The 18,410-nt window shown below is 43.5% G+C and overlaps 1 protein-coding gene across 3 annotated transcripts in view; it reads right to left on the bottom strand.

Annotated features, from left to right (window-relative positions):
- The window catches only part of GADL1 (glutamate decarboxylase like 1), a 143,432-nt gene that overhangs the window by 89,483 nt on the left and 35,539 nt on the right, over positions 1-18,410 (bottom strand). For all 3 annotated transcript variants that reach the window (XM_029586456.1, XM_029586455.1, XM_029586457.1), the window contains exons 8-11: positions 16,139-16,255; positions 13,493-13,557; positions 13,212-13,293; positions 2,312-2,511 (exon numbers count right to left, since the gene is read on the bottom strand). In XM_029586456.1, coding sequence (XP_029442316.1) covers positions 2,312-2,511; positions 13,212-13,293; positions 13,493-13,557; positions 16,139-16,255 — 464 coding nt within the window. The remainder of the gene's footprint in view (positions 1-2,311; positions 2,512-13,211; positions 13,294-13,492; positions 13,558-16,138; positions 16,256-18,410) is intronic.

Below are 18,410 nucleotides of genomic sequence, written 5' to 3'. Positions count from 1 at the left end.
AACTGATTCAACACTGGAGGTCTGGACCTCTATTAGGTGAATAAAGAATATCGAGCTATCCAAATATTTAGTATCATGAAACTGCTATTTGGTGCATTGTTAAATATTCTAAAAAAAAAATTATTCGGAAAGATTTAATTAAAGATTTAGCGAGAAGAGGAGGCAGAGCCTGTGTGTATTATCCATTACTCTGCTCTGTTCTGCCTCCAGTCCAAAACCCGATGGGTGTAATTTGTCCACCTAGACACATGGCTTTTACCCAGGGAAGAAGTAAGCCTGATCCAGAAGTCCTTTTGAAAATCACTCTTCCTTTTTGTAAAATAAAATATGAAAAAGCAAGCAAAAAAGTTGGCACATCATTGTAGTGCAAATGTCCAATCATATAGAATAGGATTTTACTAATCAGTTCTTATAGATTATTCTTGATTTTCCATACGCACACACAATAGTTTCTAAAGGTTATCCATGATAAAGAATGTGTGTTCTAGAGTTCACAGATGTTTATGTTGTTCAGTTATGTTAGTCATTGCTGTATTTTTATGTCCTTCCCATAGTTTTTAAATTGAATTTTGTTATACAGTAAATGGTTTACTATCAATTTTGTATAGCTTGTATAATTTATTGATTATTGTTTATGTTTTTGATGTCACTCTAGCAGTATGTCCAAGGTGTTAGAGATCAGCTAGTGTAGGATGGTTCATGGGGAGGTTCCATCCAGATGCAGCCCCTCCGTCTGTGGGTCTGGAATGGCCGTCCCTCTGGGTAGGATATATTACTGCTCCCTTGCTACAGCTTGGGATGCATGCCCTGTTAATTGCACAAGCATAGGAGGTAGATAGGAGCTTAGCTTTTGTTTGCTTCATCATAAGCCCAGTGAGAGGAAGCATGAAAGCCCTCTTTGGTCGAGAGGGGTTTTTCATTTCCAGTCTACTCACTGGTTGGTCTGGATTTTTCCCTCTGGGAATTTAACCTTTTAAGTGATAGGAGTCTTACTGGAGCTTGTACATCTCCTGGAACAGGGACAGGGAACCCTGGGTCTGGGGCTGTGCAGGATAGGGAAGAACTGCCCCCCCCCCATACCCTCCACGAGGAGGGAGGTGTCAGCGACCTGCTGCAAAGGTGCATTCTGACGTTATCTTCAGTTTTTGAGAAGATTAATTTCAAGATCCAGGGGGAAGTTCTGACTGCCCTTCCTTCATGACTGAAGCGCAGAGAGTCCTGCTTCAGGGGATCCCTCTCATCAGGGGTCGCAACAGAAAAGAACCAAGACTGCATCAGAAACAAAGAAATATTGAAATTGACTGAGTGTGAGTGAAAGGTCAAGTCCAACATCATTGAAGACACCCATCCAGTGCTTCTAAAACCCTGGGGAGATAGAGAGTTTATCTCTCTGTGCAGTAACTTTGTATCTCTGCCAGCTGGAGGGGTGTTCTGCCCATCTAAAGGACACCCTACCCACCTGGGGACTCCACTGTTCCAAAGCCCTGGAGGGTAGAAGTTCCCCTGGCTCTGGCAGCTGTTCCTGCACGGATCGAGAAGACTGTAAAAGGAAAGATTCTGTGGAGCTGTGGACCAGTGTTGTGCCTTTTTCACTCATTTGCCACAGTAAAGATTCCTTTGGACACTAACACAGTGGCTCCATTGAATTTTTTAAGATGGCGCCAACCGTCCATTGCTCCTACCATGTGACAGAGGCCGGCCAATGCCACCGATAGCCCTGTCACATGGTAAGGGCAATGGGCCACCGGCACCATTTTGATTACTGGCAGCCAACGCCCGAGAGCGGGAGATTGCTCCCAGGACCCCCGCTGGACCACCAGGGACTTTCAGCAAGTCTTGGGGGGGTTGGGAGGGTTGTAGTTAATTAAACTTTAAGGGTTGGAGTGGGTTTGGGGTTTTTGTTTTTTTTTTATAAATGTGCCCTTTCTCCCCCCCCCCAAAAAAAATGATAGGAAAACCACACGAAATTTCATGGGTTTTCCTTTCGTTTTGTTCACTCCCCATAATGCAACGAAATAGGAAATATCGTCTTTATCTCCTATTTCATTGCAAACGAATGCTCACCCCTAGTATTAACACACACAATTTTTCAACAAATAAAATGGCAGCGTACTATATGGGGTTCCATGATTCATTTCTTGATTAACATCTCACACAATATTTATGAAAGTGCCATGCTTTCTGTAGTCTCTATTGTTTTGTTTTGTTTCTAAATCAGATTCCACATAATGCAGTGTTTGTAATAGCCTTAAAATTATCAAGCTTACCAATCAATTGTCAGATCAGAGAATTTCACCTTGAGGTACTCTACCTGGATAATGCAAGGGCCCGATTCACTCTTTCCTCTAGGCCTCTGGTCCCTAATGCTTTCCACATCAACCAAAATTTGAAAGCATCAGCCCGCCTGCTGCACTGGATAGACTTGTCTCCTGTATCACATCTGACGTCATAGAACTTATCCTGCTGGAAGAGGTATGAGGCCTCAGCAGCATGGCATCTTCTCAGCAGATCCTATTGAAAAAAAAAATCAATGTCTTTAAGTTTTGTACATAAGGTTTTTTTACTTGATTTTCTAGGAATGACAGAAGCTTTTGTTTAAGCCTAGCATGCCTTGGATAACCTCTTAGCACTTTAGTACTGAGCACACAATATATATATATATATATATATATATTGTGTGCTCGGTATATATATTATTCCCATACCATCAGCACAGGACTTCTTTTGATTTCCCATCTGCCCACACCTGACTGTAGCACTGATCACATCCAAATGTGTTTGTGCAGCTTGGACTAACAGTACTGCTTGTGTTAGAAAGAATTAGTGACAGCGGCAGCTGTGATTATAATGATGATAGTAACTAGAAAAGCCTACTACAGTAGCAGGTGATATTAATAACTGTCAAACTGTAGTACTGGCAACATTTGTCACTTTGTGCAAGGCAATAGAAGCTGCAATATTGCCTGTGGCTATTGAACTGAGGCATTAACAACATAGATACTTCTTCTGCTTATCTTTTCTATAGCAATACTAGATAATTTACAATAGCATTCAGAGCAATAGTATTGGTTATGGTTACAGGACTTAATGCCAATGATAATGCAGCAGCACCAGTGGGAAAGTTCTGACAGGACTTGCTATCTCTCCTTAAGCAGAAGTACTTCTCATAGTAAGTGAAATAGGGGGCCAGAAAGATTACCCATCACATTCAGCAAGGGTGCCCAACTCTGGTTCTCGAGAGCCACAAACAGGGCCAGGCTAGATTTTCAGGAGAACCAAAATGAAATATGCATGAGAAAGATTTGCATACAATGGAGGCAGTGCATGCAAATATATCTCATGCATATTCATTGTGGTTATACTAAAAACCAAGCCTCATTGCAATTGAGCAGACAATGTATTTCTGATTTACATGAAGGCAGAAAAGGACCAAATGGTCCATCCAGTCTGCCCAGCAAGCTTATGGCAGCATCTGCTGCGCCATACAGGTCACCACCCCTTACTTAGTTTCCCAAACCATCAAAGAAAGGGCCCCTTCATGGTTGTTGTCTGAGTCCAGTTCCCTGTTACCTCTTGGCGTTGAAGTAGAGAGCAATGTTGGAGTTGCACTCAAAGTATCAGGCATGTTGGTTAAGGATAGTGACTACCACATCAGCAAGTTATCCCATGTTTATTTGCTTTCCAGACCATAACATCTAATGTCCTTGTTGGTTGCTGTCTGAATCTAATTCCACTTTTCCTCCTGCCATAAAAGCAGAGAGCAATAATGGAGTTGCATCAAAAGTATGAAGGCTTATTGGTTAAGGGTAGTAACCGCCAAACCAGCAAGTTACCCCCATGCACTCTTACTCATGTCCATCCTCTAACCTTTAGGGATCCACAGTGTTTATCTCATGCCCCTTTGAAATCTTTCACCATTTTTGACTTCACCACCTCCTCCAGAAGGGCATTCCAGGCATCCACCACCCTCTCCATGAAGAAATATTTCCTGACATTGGTTCTGAGTCTTGCTCCCTGGAGTTTCATTATGTGACCTCTAGTTCTACTGATTTCTTTCCAACAGAAAAGGTTTGTTGATTGTGCATCATTAGAACCTTTCAGGAATCTGAAGGTTTGTATCATAGCTCCCTTGTGCCTCCTCTCTTCCAGGGTATACATATTCAGATCCTTCAATCTCTCCTCATAAGTCATTTGATGGAGATCCCCCACCATTTTTGTCGCCCTTCTCTGGACTGCCTGCATCCAGTCTCTGTCCCTTTTGAAATACGGTCTCCCTAATGAGTGCCCTATAAAAAACAACAGGATTATATCTGTAAGAATGTAACTGGGTAAAGCCAGAGCTCCTCAGCTTCTCCCCTGCATAGGGAACTAAATGGCCATCCAAGTTCTGCCTTATGTCTCACTGGTCCTCCTTCAACCTTTGCAGATATGCAATTATGAGGCAAAAACACTACCTGTGGAAGCTGATAAACATGCTGGTCACAAACGTACTTAAAAAAAATAAGTCCTGATTGAATTTAGTGCAGCTGAAAGGGACAAGAACCAGTTTGGAATATCAAAGCTCTTTGAGATCCATGTTCAGCTGCGGTGCGGCTCGTCTAATTAGCTGGGTAAACATATTCGGCTAACATTAACATTGCAAATTACTGTAAATATTTCGCCTCGTTCTGTTAATTCTCTATTGCTTCTCCCTCTTCTCCCAGCTTCTAACAGCCCTGTTTTATTGTAACTTCATGGTTTTTCCTGCACTAGTTCCATGTTCTTGTTTCATTTACACCCCTTGTTAATTGTTAACCAGCATGATGTGATTCTATCACGAATGCCGTTATATAAAACCCCAAAATAAATAAATAAAAATAAAACTAGCAGGGTATATTCAGCGGTGCAGACATGCCGCTAAATATATCAGACTACCATAAAGTTAGCTGATTATGTCTAACCGGCTAACTTTAGCACAACCCTATAATCAGACCAGAACTGAGCCAAAATGGTGCGGGCCATCCAGTGCTCCTTCCATGTGACAGGGACCGGCCAATGGCATGGATACCCTGTCACATGGTAAGGGCAAAGGGCCATCGGCGCCATTTTGATTAGTGGCAGCCGACAGCCCAGGACCCCCACTGGACCACCAGGTACCTGTAAAATGTTTTTTGGGGGGTCGGGAGGGTGGGGAAGCGAAGGGATTCGTTTTTATTTATTTATTTTATTTATTTAGAATTTTTATATACCGACATTCTTACATTAAAATGCAAATCATACCGGTTTACATAAAACAGAAAAAGCATGAAAAAATATTTCCATAGTCAAATACAGAGAACATTTATAATAAAATTGTTAACAAAGGCATAAGGTAGGAACTTGAAAAAAGGTTACTTAACAGAAAACGTAAAAGAAAAAATAGTAAATGAAGCACAAAGAGTTGACGTCGGGGGAGGGGCATGGTCACACATCGCAGTCACCCATTTCCCCTCACCTCCTGATGATAGTTCCGTTTCTTTTTTATTATTTAAGATGGTGTTCACTTCTTGCGGGGGCCCAGGATGGAGGGTGGCCTCCCCGCTCGCTTTAAATATTTAAAAAATATTTCCATAGTCAAATACAGAGAAATATAAATATAAATATCGTTTTAAAGGGTCGGGGTGGGTTTAGGGGTTATTTTTGTGTGCCGTTTTTCCCGCCCTCCCCCAAAACAATAAGAGAACCCCCACGAACAATATCGTGGGGTTTTCTTATCGTTTTGGGGGCGCCCCCGATTTCTGACGATTTTGAAAATATCGTACGATATTTTCAATCGTCCGAAGCCCGATTCACATCCCTACCGCCTGATAGAGTGGGAGAGATGCCGGATAACAATTCCTGTTCCAGTGAATCTAAATTCCACACAGGTGGCGAAATCGGGAGGGAGCGGTGATGATCGGGCGACCAGGCTGAGTGAGACCTCAGCAAGCAACATGCTGGCAGCCCCACTGGCCAACTCAGCAGTCGTCGATAGGGGTAAGGCAGAAGTGAACTCGGGCAAGGTGGTCTGCCGCATGGATCCAGCAGAGGGGTAAGTTCTGACAGCCCCTTTCCTTTTCCCCATAATGCCAGAAGAAAAAGGAAATAGGAAAATAAGAAAAAATAAGAGAGGACGCTGGCGCTCAGAGTTCATACGTTTGATCAGTATGCCATCTTGACGCACCCCTGTAGGAGGGGTTTTGATAGTTGGGATTCCTCCCCTTACCATAATCCCACCTTTCTGGGAGAAAGTCTTTATATAAAGTCCCTAGAGCATGCTCAGTAATTCAGTGGGAAGATGACTGGAGAGTGGGTTGGAGAGAGAGAGATTGGAAGATTGGAAAGCTGGAGATTTCCTCCCGGATCTCAAGAAAGAAGTCTTTGAAAGGATTTTTGGATGAAGATGAAGACTGACCAGTGCCAGAGGGAAGGACATAAAAAGAACCCTTGAGAATGTTTTATATACAGTAGTTGCCACATTCTATCAAGTGTTATAAATTAACGTTTAAATAATTTAATAAGGACCTTCTTAACACCTGTGCAGAGGTTACTTGTTGTTGTTTCACCTTCTTGCACTTATGGGTCACATTTAATCATTGGTCCGAAGTGGCCAGTTTTTATAATTTTTGTTGCACATAAAGTGGAAAACGAAAAGTACTTCCCTGTATTAATCAGGAAGGAGCAGTATGAAAACTGCATGGGTGGTATGAAAGTCATTATTTAATGGTTAATATTTAATATTTAAATATTCATAAAGCTTGACAGAGTGTGGTAAATATACAGGGTGGCCCATGGAAAAGTAGCCACCAAAGCGTGGCATTGGTATTGGAGGCGGGCTACTGTTCCATGGGCCACCCTGTATATTTACCACACTCTACCAAGCTTTATGAATATTTAAATATTAGCTATTAAATAATGACTTTCATACAGCCCACACAGAAGGAGGAGTAGCCTAGTGGTTAGAGCAGGGTTTGAGTCCTGCTGTCGCTCCTTGTGACCTTGGGCAAGTCACTTTACCCTCCGTTGCCTCAGGTACAAAACTTAGATTGTAAGCCCTCTGGGGATAGGGAAATACCTACAGTACCTGAATGTAATATCTCAGATTGAATGTCAGTATTTAAAAAAAAAATAACACAGTGTCACATGCACTTTTTGAGATCAGACTTTTCTTTAAATTGCAGTAAATCAATTCTTTTGAACACCATCTTTGGATTCTGTTTGTTTTCTTCTTTTACACCCAGTGTATTGGCTGAATGGATGGTAACTGGTTTGAATCCTGTTTTCTACCCTCTTTTGTTAATTATGGCTTCCTGGCTCCTATTCTGGACAGTTTTTGCACCTCTTGGAGATCTTTGAGTTAGAGGCCCCGAAAGATAATTCTTTCTCCCTATCTGGACTTAGACCCAGACCCTGGTTGCATCTAATTGCCCAAACGGGATACCGGCTACATATATCTGACAAGAGGGTGCCAAATATTGCCAGCTGTGATAGTGGCTTTTAGTGATGTGCATACCTGCTCACTGGGCGTTGGGCTAGCCTAAGCCCTTCTCCCCTCTGTCAGGCTCATTCACTATCACTATTGCATTACTTCTTACTTCAGGCATTTTGTCCATTTATAATGAGGACAGTGCTGGCATTAGCAGATGGATATCCACCATTATGATCATCATTTTTGAAAAATGTGTTAGGCTCTATCTTCCAAAAAAAAAAAAAGCTTTTAGATAAAACGGCAACTTTTTGAAATAAAATAGGGCCCTTGGCCATCACCAAAATTATCAGATGTTTTGCTTAAGTGCTTGATTATAGTACAGTTCTCTTAATAGCAATCGCCCATTTATCTTTTAATCCCATGCAAATTGCTTAAGCATTTAGTTGACTATTCATTTGCTTTTCTTCTTACATAGCCATTATTTATTAAAAAAAAAGAACAAACCAAAAGCAAAAAAAACCCAAAACTGCACTGCAGACATCAGCTATCAATCCCAGCTAAGTGCTTTTCATTTCTGTTCAAAATGAAACGAATCCGTGTATCCATAGCAGGAGCACACACACACACACACACACACACATCTGCTACAGTAATTCTCTTCTGATACTGCTGAGAACTTTTCACCAAGGCAAAGGCCGTGAGCACCTAATGTATTGCACTAAAATGCATTTGTGCCATTGCTTTACCCTGACTAATCTGCAAGCAGGACCCGACGAGGCAGCACTTTTCTTTTCCTGTGTCCTTGTGCTTATTCCCTTCTATGCATAGGTGCTGTTATGTTGCCAGCACTCAGTCTCTGACGTACAGTGACATTCCAGATGGCAGACAAGGGTCTATCCATCTGCTATAAAAGGAATCCTTTTTTAAAATGAACTTGTGTGCAGTTCTGCTTTTTTTTGCCAGAACAAGGTAATGGGATTTAGTAAGGCAAATGTGAAGTTGAACACATGCCAGACCGGGCAGTTAACTAGAGTGTCCTCTCTGCACTCTTGATTCCAAAGCTAATAATAAATATCTGCTCCCTCCCCTCCCCTTTGCATCTGAAAATAGCTTCATGGGAGCCTTGTCCTAAAGAAAGATCATTGCTCTGCCCAAGTCTGTTTCCAGCCACAACCGAATCACTCTGATGAACAACTTGCATTTTGCAGTAGTTCTCAACTCCTGAATTAGGCAATACTCTCACAGAAATGGGTGGCCCCCCGCAGCACAGCTGTGCGGGTACTGCGAATAACCAGGCACCTGATGCATCCATGTTGACAGCCGCCCCCCACCATGCCTGGCCTTACTTCGGGTGCGCCGAGGTGGGGGTGGGGTTCGATCCCCACCCCTCCATGTGGATAATGATGCCGGCATCATGCTGCTGGCACTGTGGGGATCCTCTTCACAGCAGCACCGCTGCTGATGCCGATCCTCCGTGTTGGTCCAGCGTCGGGAGCAGTGACATCATCAAAACACACCCTGACGCCGGGTCACCCAATTGGCTGGAGGAGCGTGTGATGCCGCCATTGGGGAGGGAAGGCTGTCGGGAGATTTAAAACCCACTGGCTTCCCTCAGCTCAGCCTCTTCCTCCTCGGCCCCTGAAGTGGAGTTCAAAATAATAGAGCCATCTGCTGTTTTCGCTGCCCCATCCACTGCATGTTCGACCCCGGATTCCATAGACTCTGCTTATGTATATAATTTGTATAATTTGTATAATTGTAATTTGCTAAGATTTGGCCGATATGCGTCAGGATCTTCACTATGCAAACTTCTATCAACTTTAGGTGTTTCCTACTGTCTCTAGGCAGATGACATACAGTTTTTCTTTCCCATATACTATGACTGGTCCTTCACGGAACAATTCCTCGTTACGTGTTTATCATACATCAAAACCTGGTTATTTCACCATAAACTTTTCCTAAATCTTTCCAAAACAGAAGTCATAATCTTAAGTAATCCTTCATTTACCCATATTCCCACTTACATTGCTGTTGACAACATCAATATCAATATTACCAATAAAGCTCATAACCTTGGTGTATACTTTAACCCTCAAATCAATATGCAATCTCACATTCAAACAGTAGTCAAATCATCTTTCTACAAGATTCATCTCTTAAAGCACATTAAACCCTTGCTTGAACACGATGCCTTTCGTACCATCCTTCAATCTCTTGTGCTAACCAGTGTTGATTACTGTAATTCCCTCTATATCAGTCTTCCAATTTCATATTTACGTCCTCTACAATTGGTTCAAAACTATGCTGCCCATCTATTATCCGATTCTAAATTCTCCGATCACATTACTCCCGTATTACACAATCTTCATTGGCTACCCATCCGCTGATGCATTCACTATAAACTAATCACCCTTATTCACAACTTAATCCATAACAAAAATTGCTGGTTATCTTCCACTTTGCATTTATATACTCCCGCTCAGGTTTTACGGTCTCAGAACCAGATGCTCCTACAGATACCCTCTCCTAAATCCACCAGATTAGTAACCACCCCTGAACGATCTTTTTCCATAGCAGGCCCCATCATTTGGAATTCCCTCCCTGCACAGATCCGTCTTTTAGTCGACCCCAAGGAATTCAAAACTCACCTATTCAAATGTGTCTTCCCAGAATAACATTTCTTTCAATCTTTCTTACTTCCTCTCCACATTTTCCACTTCTCAGTTTCATCTCTCACTCTGCTTTCTCCCTTTTAACGATTAATTTGTATTTATTTTCTTTTTCTATTTTAACTATGTTTGTTTTATATTATGCTATTATTATGTTTGTTTCATTTTAACTTTATGTATGTTTTTATTGTAAATCGCCTTGAACTTTGGAGGCCGTGGTATATAAGTATTTTAAAATAAAAAATAAATAAATATATAGAATATGTTTAAGAAGGTGCTGCCAAAGTTTGTGATAGATGTCCCTGATAGAGATGCGTTTCGTTTTTTGGGTCGGGTTTCAGTTTGGGCGCTTCATGGGAAAACTCGTTTTCCCAGGGATCATTTTTCGGCAAAAATGAAGCTGAAACCAGAGCCTGAAACTGGAAAAACGAATCAAAAAAAAAATCAGAATCAGAAAAGAAACCACCCCAACCCTTCAAATTTACTGTATTACACCCCCCCCCCCCCACCATCCCAATCCCTCCACAAGACTTACTAAAAGCCCTGGTGGTCCAGTGGGGTCCCACGAGTGAGCGCTCCCTCTGAGCTGTCGGGCTGTCGGGCCTGCTATGAATCAAAATGGTGTCAATGGCCCTTTGCCCTTACGATGTCACAGGGGCTACCGGTGCCATTGGTCGGCCCCTGTCACATGGTAGGAGCATAAGAGCCACCAGGGACTTTTGGCAAGTCTTGGGGGGGTCACGAGGCAATGGCTTCAGCCTCGCTCTGTTGAACACGATCAGAGATGACTTTGAGCTGTCTTGCCTCATCATGGCAGTCCTCAAAAATCTGCTGGTACAAAATCATACCTCGACAAAGGATGATGTGCACTGGATGGTGGGGAAGGTACCGAGCCAAGTTCAATCAGCAAGTAGCCAAAGCCATCCAACACTGGGGTGGTTATCATTTGATATATGATGAATGGGTGGATGGACACTGTGCAGAACTGTACATTCTGGTCAGAGTACATTTGTCAAACTTGGGAAATGATCTATTTCTACTAGCTATTCAGAGTTATTCATTGGTTTGATGCATAAGTTGTAGTTTGTTTTGTTTGGGGAGAGCCCGTCACATGTGGGCAGAAGGGTACTTCCTTGCCTTCGTGAATCAGGACCCCTGTGGCAGCAGCGGTGACCGAGTCCAGGAAAGCCTATTATAGCTCAAAAGGCATTGGAAGGAAGCTGGGAGGTGCCGGTATGGACGAGAGGGGCCTAGGGGCCACCACTCATTTGGCCACAGATGATCAATGTCGGGCTCAGGGTTTGCGGCCTTGATGGATCAAAGGCTGGATATGTGGGGAAGAGCTCTGGCAGGGCTTGCTGCATGGTAGCCCGGCCAAGACGCTCTCTGGTGTTGACTGTCACAACAACTGTCCGGGGGACTCCGCGAGACTCCCGCGGTTCTGCTTGGGCAGAAAGAGTGTTATCGGCCCCTGCCCGGCAGTAATATGTGATATTATTGGCAATACTCGGCACCTAAATTAGATTCCCCTGTTAGAGACTCTAATAAATGGCTGCGCCCATTTCATCCAAATTATGTGTCACGTTTTCATTGTGTGTGTAATTGGAGGAGTCCAACTAGGCTGGGTGGGGGCTGGATAGAAGCATGGGTGTCCAAGCAGTCCGATTAACACTTTTCGCATTTCTCTGAAACTATGTTGCATCTCTTCTATATACACATTCTGATTCTGCTGCTGGATTAACAGTGCAGGCCTGAAAGCTAGGGCTCAGCTTCCTGCCAGTTCAAAAAAGATCCCTGAACTCAGCAAGCCTTAAACCCAGGCAAAGGAAAGATTCTCCAGCAGAGTTTCAGATTTGATTCCTCCTTGTTTTCTGACTGATGTCTAATGTCTCTGCAGCATCCACTGAGCAATGAATGCTATGCAATAGAATAGCATGGGTGGATGGATGATTGGATCCTGAAGAGAAGAATACGGCTGCCGAGTCACCCTTATCTTGCAGGAGCTCTCTCATTCTCCCCCCCCCTCCCCCCATCGTTCCTATCCTGCCATCCACATCAGAAGTGACGTGGCCAACCCCCAGAGTCAAGCAAGCCTGGCCAGGAAGCATAAAGATACCCTGGGATTCATTTTCTAAAGGATTTACGCATATGATCCCCTGTTTGATGCATGTAAATGGCCCTTTTGAAAGTTTTCGGGGGGGGGGGGGGGTGCTGTGTGCATAAAAGTACACACAAAAGCCATTTCAAGTCTACTTCATCATGGGGTGCAAAGAAGTGTGTTCTGTGGGCAGAGCAGGAGGAGAGGCAGAACCTATGCAGAAAGTATGCACATAAATATCCACTTGCACCGGGTCATGCCTGCTGCCGGTCAGCTGTGACTTTGTGCAGTCCCTCGCACACTTGTGAAGTTCACAAGCCAGTTTAGATGCTTAAATCCGCTTTGAACATGGTGGTTAAAGTTTGCAGGTAAAATGTAACCCCCCCCCCCCCCCCCCCGACTTTTGCCTGTGCAGGGCAATTTGAAAATGAGCCTCTCTATACTGAAGAAAATAAAAAAAGAGTGAGAATTCATAGTCAAGAAACAGAGAACTTCTCCGAGGGCTGGTCAAGGAGATATCTCCAGGTTTTTGGGACTATTTATACAAGAGCACATTAAAGTGCTACCCCGGCATCTTAAGGGTGAGACTCGGACTTGTGTGAGCATCGACACTAGAGAAAAATAATGTGGTGTAATGAACAGAACACTTAGATGAGCTGCGTCTCATGTGAATAAGTGGAAAGCAGCTCTTTATCATTCAACGGAAGGGCGCAAACCACGTTACACAATACGGTTTGCATTAGCACTACTATAGCACACAGTAAAACTCAACCTCACCTTGGGAAAGACATTGATGCATCAGGCCATCTGTGTTTATGTGAAAAGTGCTCAGTAGCTAGGTCCCTTTATTTCCGAACTTCTCTCCTGTCCCTGAGCCCTGAGATTTCTTTGGGCTGCCTATCTTTCTTTAGACTGCGCGTCTGCTTCCGTTGTGGGGTACGTATGCTCCGTCGCTCACACTTAGCCGCCGAAATGCAGACACATCTCTAGTGCGGTGGGGAAAGCCAGGAAGACTCACCGTGTTGTCTTTCACAAGCAGAGCGCAGCACTGGATCCCAGCCATCAGCATCTTGTGTGGATTCCATGCGACAGAATCAGCTCTGTGGAAGGAAGGAAGAGGGGAAAAACAAACAAACAAACCGACAATGCTTAGCGAAGTGCATTAATATAATGTGGAATTTCCCCATTGTTCAACAGAATGCCTCAGTTTTCTTACTTTAAACGTTTGTTCTGGCTTCTTTTTTAGTGGCTGATATGGGGAAACAAACAGAAAAGTCCTTAAGGCAGTGCTTCCCTTACCTGTGGATGCCGTGCAGGAGCTTGCGATGTTTCCGTGACAATAACGCAGCACCTCCCCAAGATGCCTGTCAAAATATAAGCCAGAAAATATTATTTGCTCTACAAGATTTTATTGAAATGCTCGGCACATTTTATATACCGTTTTTTTCCCCCCAATGGCTTATTTCAGTGCACTCTATTCCAAATGTCGGCAATTGCTAAAGTAGCATAAGGAGAAAAATAGCTCCAGCATCTGATAAAAGCGGCATCTGTAGTGGTTCCTTCTGAGTTATTCCAATTTTGAGACAACCAGAATTCTATTTTTATTTTCTTGTTACTTTCTCCCCCCCTTTCCCCCAAATTAAAACAAAGTTTTGAGACAAACAATATGGCAAATAAAAATGAGCTCTCTGAAACAACCATATCATAGTGATGCTGCGTTTTTACTTCAATGCTCTTCTAGAGGATCATTTTATGATCGCCTTGGTAGGGCCGAAGCCCATGTGGATTTTAGCCCTAATTTGCAAAGCGAACTTAACCACTTTAAAAATTAGCAGGACCGTGCGTACCTCAGAATGACACAGGCGCATGCACACGCTCAATAGCAGGTGCAAATCGCCACTCCGACATTTACACGCAGGTTTTCAAGAATGAAAAGGATGGGCTTGAATGGTTTCCCCACCTCCCCAATTCCACCCCGGGATTATCACTTTGTAGCACGCGTACGCATCGGCATGAAATCACTTCTGCATACAACCCCCTCCTGCACCCCCGGTGGGGTTAATTTCCAAAAGCCATTTTACGCTCGCTTTTGAGACCTTCTCCCCGTATTGTCTATGTTCCACACTTTCCAGTTCTGTTGAGATGTAATGTGCATAATAAATTAAAATGGCATGACGTGAATATCAAGTCAATGAAGCTATTTGCAAGATGGCAATGCTTACTGTACTTTACTGATGTACAACATTTCTTTATTCGATTTATATTCTGCACTTCAAGGCAAATTACATTCAGGGGGCAATGTTCAGACTTTCCCTTGGAAAGTTTATACCCACGGACCTTTGAAGGATTTTGTGCAGGTAGATCCTTGTATGGAAAATAGCTTGCTTAGACTTGAAAATGCAACCTATTTTATTCCATCTGATATCTGCTCAGTCTTCCTAAAAAGGTAACCTATGCATGTAATTTTCCAATCCTGCACAAAACATGCTCCAGCAATTCCTCCTCTCAATGTGCCTCAAAAAGACACATGCACTTTTAGTTATCTCGAGGAAAGGCAATTTTCAGTCATTCAATTTATGAGTGGAAATCACTATTTACCCATGGAAATAGCTAGGAAAATTGTCCTTTCCATGGATTTCTAGACCACATCAGGGCCAGCACATCCCAATAGGCGAACTAGGCGGTCACCAAGGGTGCCAGTCATTAGGGGCCAGCAAGGAACAGCCGGGTGGGGCAGCAAGCAGAGCCCATCCCACTCACGGCCAAAAGAAGCAGAGACTTGGTAGGCCGCGAAAGGAGCCTATCCCGCTCTTAGCTGAGAGTAGAGGCTCAGCGGGCCGCGAATAACAGAGACTCGGCAGGCCGCAAGCAGCGCCCATCCTGCTCATGGCCAAAGGAAGCAGAGTCTTGGTAGGCCACGAGCGGCGCCTCTGTCTGTGTGTGTGTATGTGAAAGAGAGGGATTGTGTATGTGTACAAGAGAACAATGGTGATAGCGAGAGAGAGGGAGGGAGCCTGTGTAAGGGTGCGTGTGTGAATGAGACAAGGAACCTATGTGTGTGTGTAAGAGAGCGGGGCCTGTCTCAGTGAATGAGGTTAGGGCCGGGGCCCGGACTGGGGGGGGGAGAGGGGGCGGGCGCAGGGCAGAAGGTTCACCTAGGGTGCCTAATACCCTTGCACCAGCCCTCACCAACACTAGTCGAGAAAGAGTAAGCAGCAATTCTCGATCGGAGAAGAAAGATGATTCAGACGCAGCATGCACACGTGGCTTAAGATTCTGTACGGGATAGTCAAAGGTAGCTACAGCAGCTGGAAATTGTTTAAGATTGCTCAATAAAAGCAATACTGGGAAACAGATCAAAAACATAAAAAAGCAATACATATAGGAAGTAAACTTCAAAAGGGTTTATGCACGTAAAACTGGGTTTTTCACATGTAAATGGGCTTTTGAGAATTGCTACTTTTGTGTTTCTAACTCCTTTGAAACTTCACAGGACTGAATTTTCAAAAGATTTTATGCTCTTAAATGGATTTTGCACATGTAAATGGGCTTTTGAAAATTGCTATGATATATGCTACTTTTACGTGTATAACATTTTTTTGAAAATTCACTCCATACTGTTTATTAAAAGCAGGGTAATTGATAGAATGATTTACAAAACCCTACAGTCCAAATAAGGTCAATGTTAATATTCAGGCCCCTTGCTGTGAAGTTCATAGAACATGGAGGAATTAATGGACATGTCTATGGATATGAGGGAGAACTCAGTAGGTCACAAAACTTTTAATCATCCTCTGGCAATTAACTGGGAAAGGTAAATGTTTCCTGTCTCTCCAATGCATTAAAAGGAACAGGAAACTCAATAAACTCATGCTGTTTACCAAGGGAATATTCAGTCTTCCAACCTCAACCCATGATGAAATACCTATGTATGAATTCACTTACATCCACATGAAACCAAAGGCCATGGTGTTCACAGATACTCGCTATTTCATCCAGAGGATCAAATGCTCCCAGTACAGTTGTGCCAGCTGTTGCACAGACAAGAAATGGTGCTGCTCCCTATGAAATTACCAGAGAAAAAGGTAAGAAAATTGCATTATTTAACTCCACTCACAAGTATAGTATGACATCTATGAGAGCAGTGTACTGAGAAGTCAGGAAACGGAGTCAAAAACAATCAGGTCTGTATTTTAGTTGCTAAGCCCTATGGGTTAAATTTACTCAAATTCGGGATTTAGAAAAATTTGCAGCAGAAAATATTTGCTGATTTTGACAGTTTTATAAAACCGTAACTTAGAGGACCTAAGTTCTTTTATATTTATACTGGATTTTCAGAGAATGGACAGCTTCAGTATGTGAAGAACCATAAAAGAGTGAATTAAAAAAACAAATAAACCTGGGAGTCCATTTTCAGCCACTGGGCGGCTGGCAAAGTTAGCTGAATAAACTTATCCAGCTAAGTTAACTAGAATATTCAGTGGTGTGAATGCACCACTGAAAATAACTGGCTATCTAAATGCTAACTGGATAAGTTTATCCTTCTAACTTTAGGACTACTCTCAGTTCTAAATTTATCCAGTTACATTAGCCAGCCAATGCTGAAAATCAGCATTATCTGGCTAACTTGAGCCAGACAAATGTGCTGAATATGACCAGACATAGTAAAGGGTTTTTCCCGTTTTGTGTCTATGAGAAAAATGTTTAGCACATTTGTCCTAAAATCCTTCTTGTCCTCAGTTCCTTATAAGAGCATTGCATATCACAAAGAACGATTCCCTTTACATGCAAAACATCAGGTCTTTGAACGAAAAGGAAGCTTCATTCTTCACTCCAGTGGACAGCATGGCATTACATTTATAAACTGCACAGTACAGAACAAAACAAACTAACCAAAGGATGGGGCTGCAGAGCAAGGGAATGAGTACGATTCTGGCTAGGACGCAACAGCCACCCTCGGACTCACATCATTTTGAGGCAATTGGGGCCGGATTTTAAAAGCTCTGCGCGCGTAAATCCGGCTGGATTTACGCGCGCAGGGCACTCACGAGCCGGCACGCCTATTTTGCATAGGCCGCTGGCGCGCGCTCAGCCCCGGGACGCACAAGCGTCCCGGGGCTTTGTAAAAGGGGCGGGGAGGGGGCGTGGCCGGGTCGGGGCGGTTCGGGGTGGGACCGGGGGTGTGGTGCCGGCCCGGGGGCATGGTCGAGGCCTCCATACCAGCCCCCGGGTCGGGTGATGGCACACCAGCAGCCCGCTGGCGCACGCAGATTTACGCCTGCTTTCAGCAGGCGTAAATCTGCCAACAAAGGTAGGGGGGTGGGTTAGGGAGGGGAAGGTGCGGGGGGGGGGGTGGAAAGAAAGTTCCCTCCGAGGCCACTCCGATTTCGGAGCGGCCTTGGAGGGAACAGGCAGCGCGCGCCGGGCTCGGCGCGCGCAAGTTGCACACATGTGCACCCCCTTGCGTGCGCCAACCCAGGATTTTATAAGATACGCGCGGCTATGCACGTATCTTATAAAATCCAGCGTACTTTTGTTCGCGCCTGGTGCGCGAACAAAAGTACACGCTCGCGCAAATGTATAAAATCTACCCCTTAGCTTCTTCATACATGGCCACTGACACCTCTTGTCTCTTATGTACAGTATTGACAGAATGAATGTTCTGGGTGGATGTCATTCAACAAGATATTAGCATATCTGTACACAAATGACTGGAAAAATTCCAGAAGGAATCTTTTCTTGAAAAAGAAAACAAGTATGTGTAACGTATGCCACCCTCATCACTGCTGTTTCTCTTCTAACCCACAGCTCTATCTCTACACCATGCTTTACTCCTACCCCTAGGGATCTGCAGTCTAAACATTTTTGTTGTTTCATTTTTTCTTCTCGTTTCAGTAGCTTTTATGGGTTTTTTTTCCATTTTAGTTTACACTACAATTTATTTTTCGTATGCACTAATTTTCATAGGAAGGATAACTTTCAAACAACTGCACACAGTGGCATGTATGCATGTATGTGGCTGCGTGTATATTTGCTATAGTATTTCACAGTGCAGCAATATATATGTGCACATTTCATAAAATACATGTAATTCTACCATGCAACATAAGCACATACGTTTGTTTGCACGCGAACATATGCAATGCCCTGAAACCAACTATATCAATGGATTGAACACATATAAATTATCTACCTATTTTAAATATATTTGTGCATA

The sequence above is a fragment of the Rhinatrema bivittatum genome, unplaced genomic scaffold, assembly GCF_901001135.1.
Source record: "Rhinatrema bivittatum unplaced genomic scaffold, aRhiBiv1.1, whole genome shotgun sequence".
In the NCBI taxonomy this organism is placed as follows: domain Eukaryota; kingdom Metazoa; phylum Chordata; class Amphibia; order Gymnophiona; family Rhinatrematidae; genus Rhinatrema; species Rhinatrema bivittatum.
Note: the sequence above shows the minus strand (reverse complement) of the source record. Positions and strands in the feature narration are given on the sequence as shown.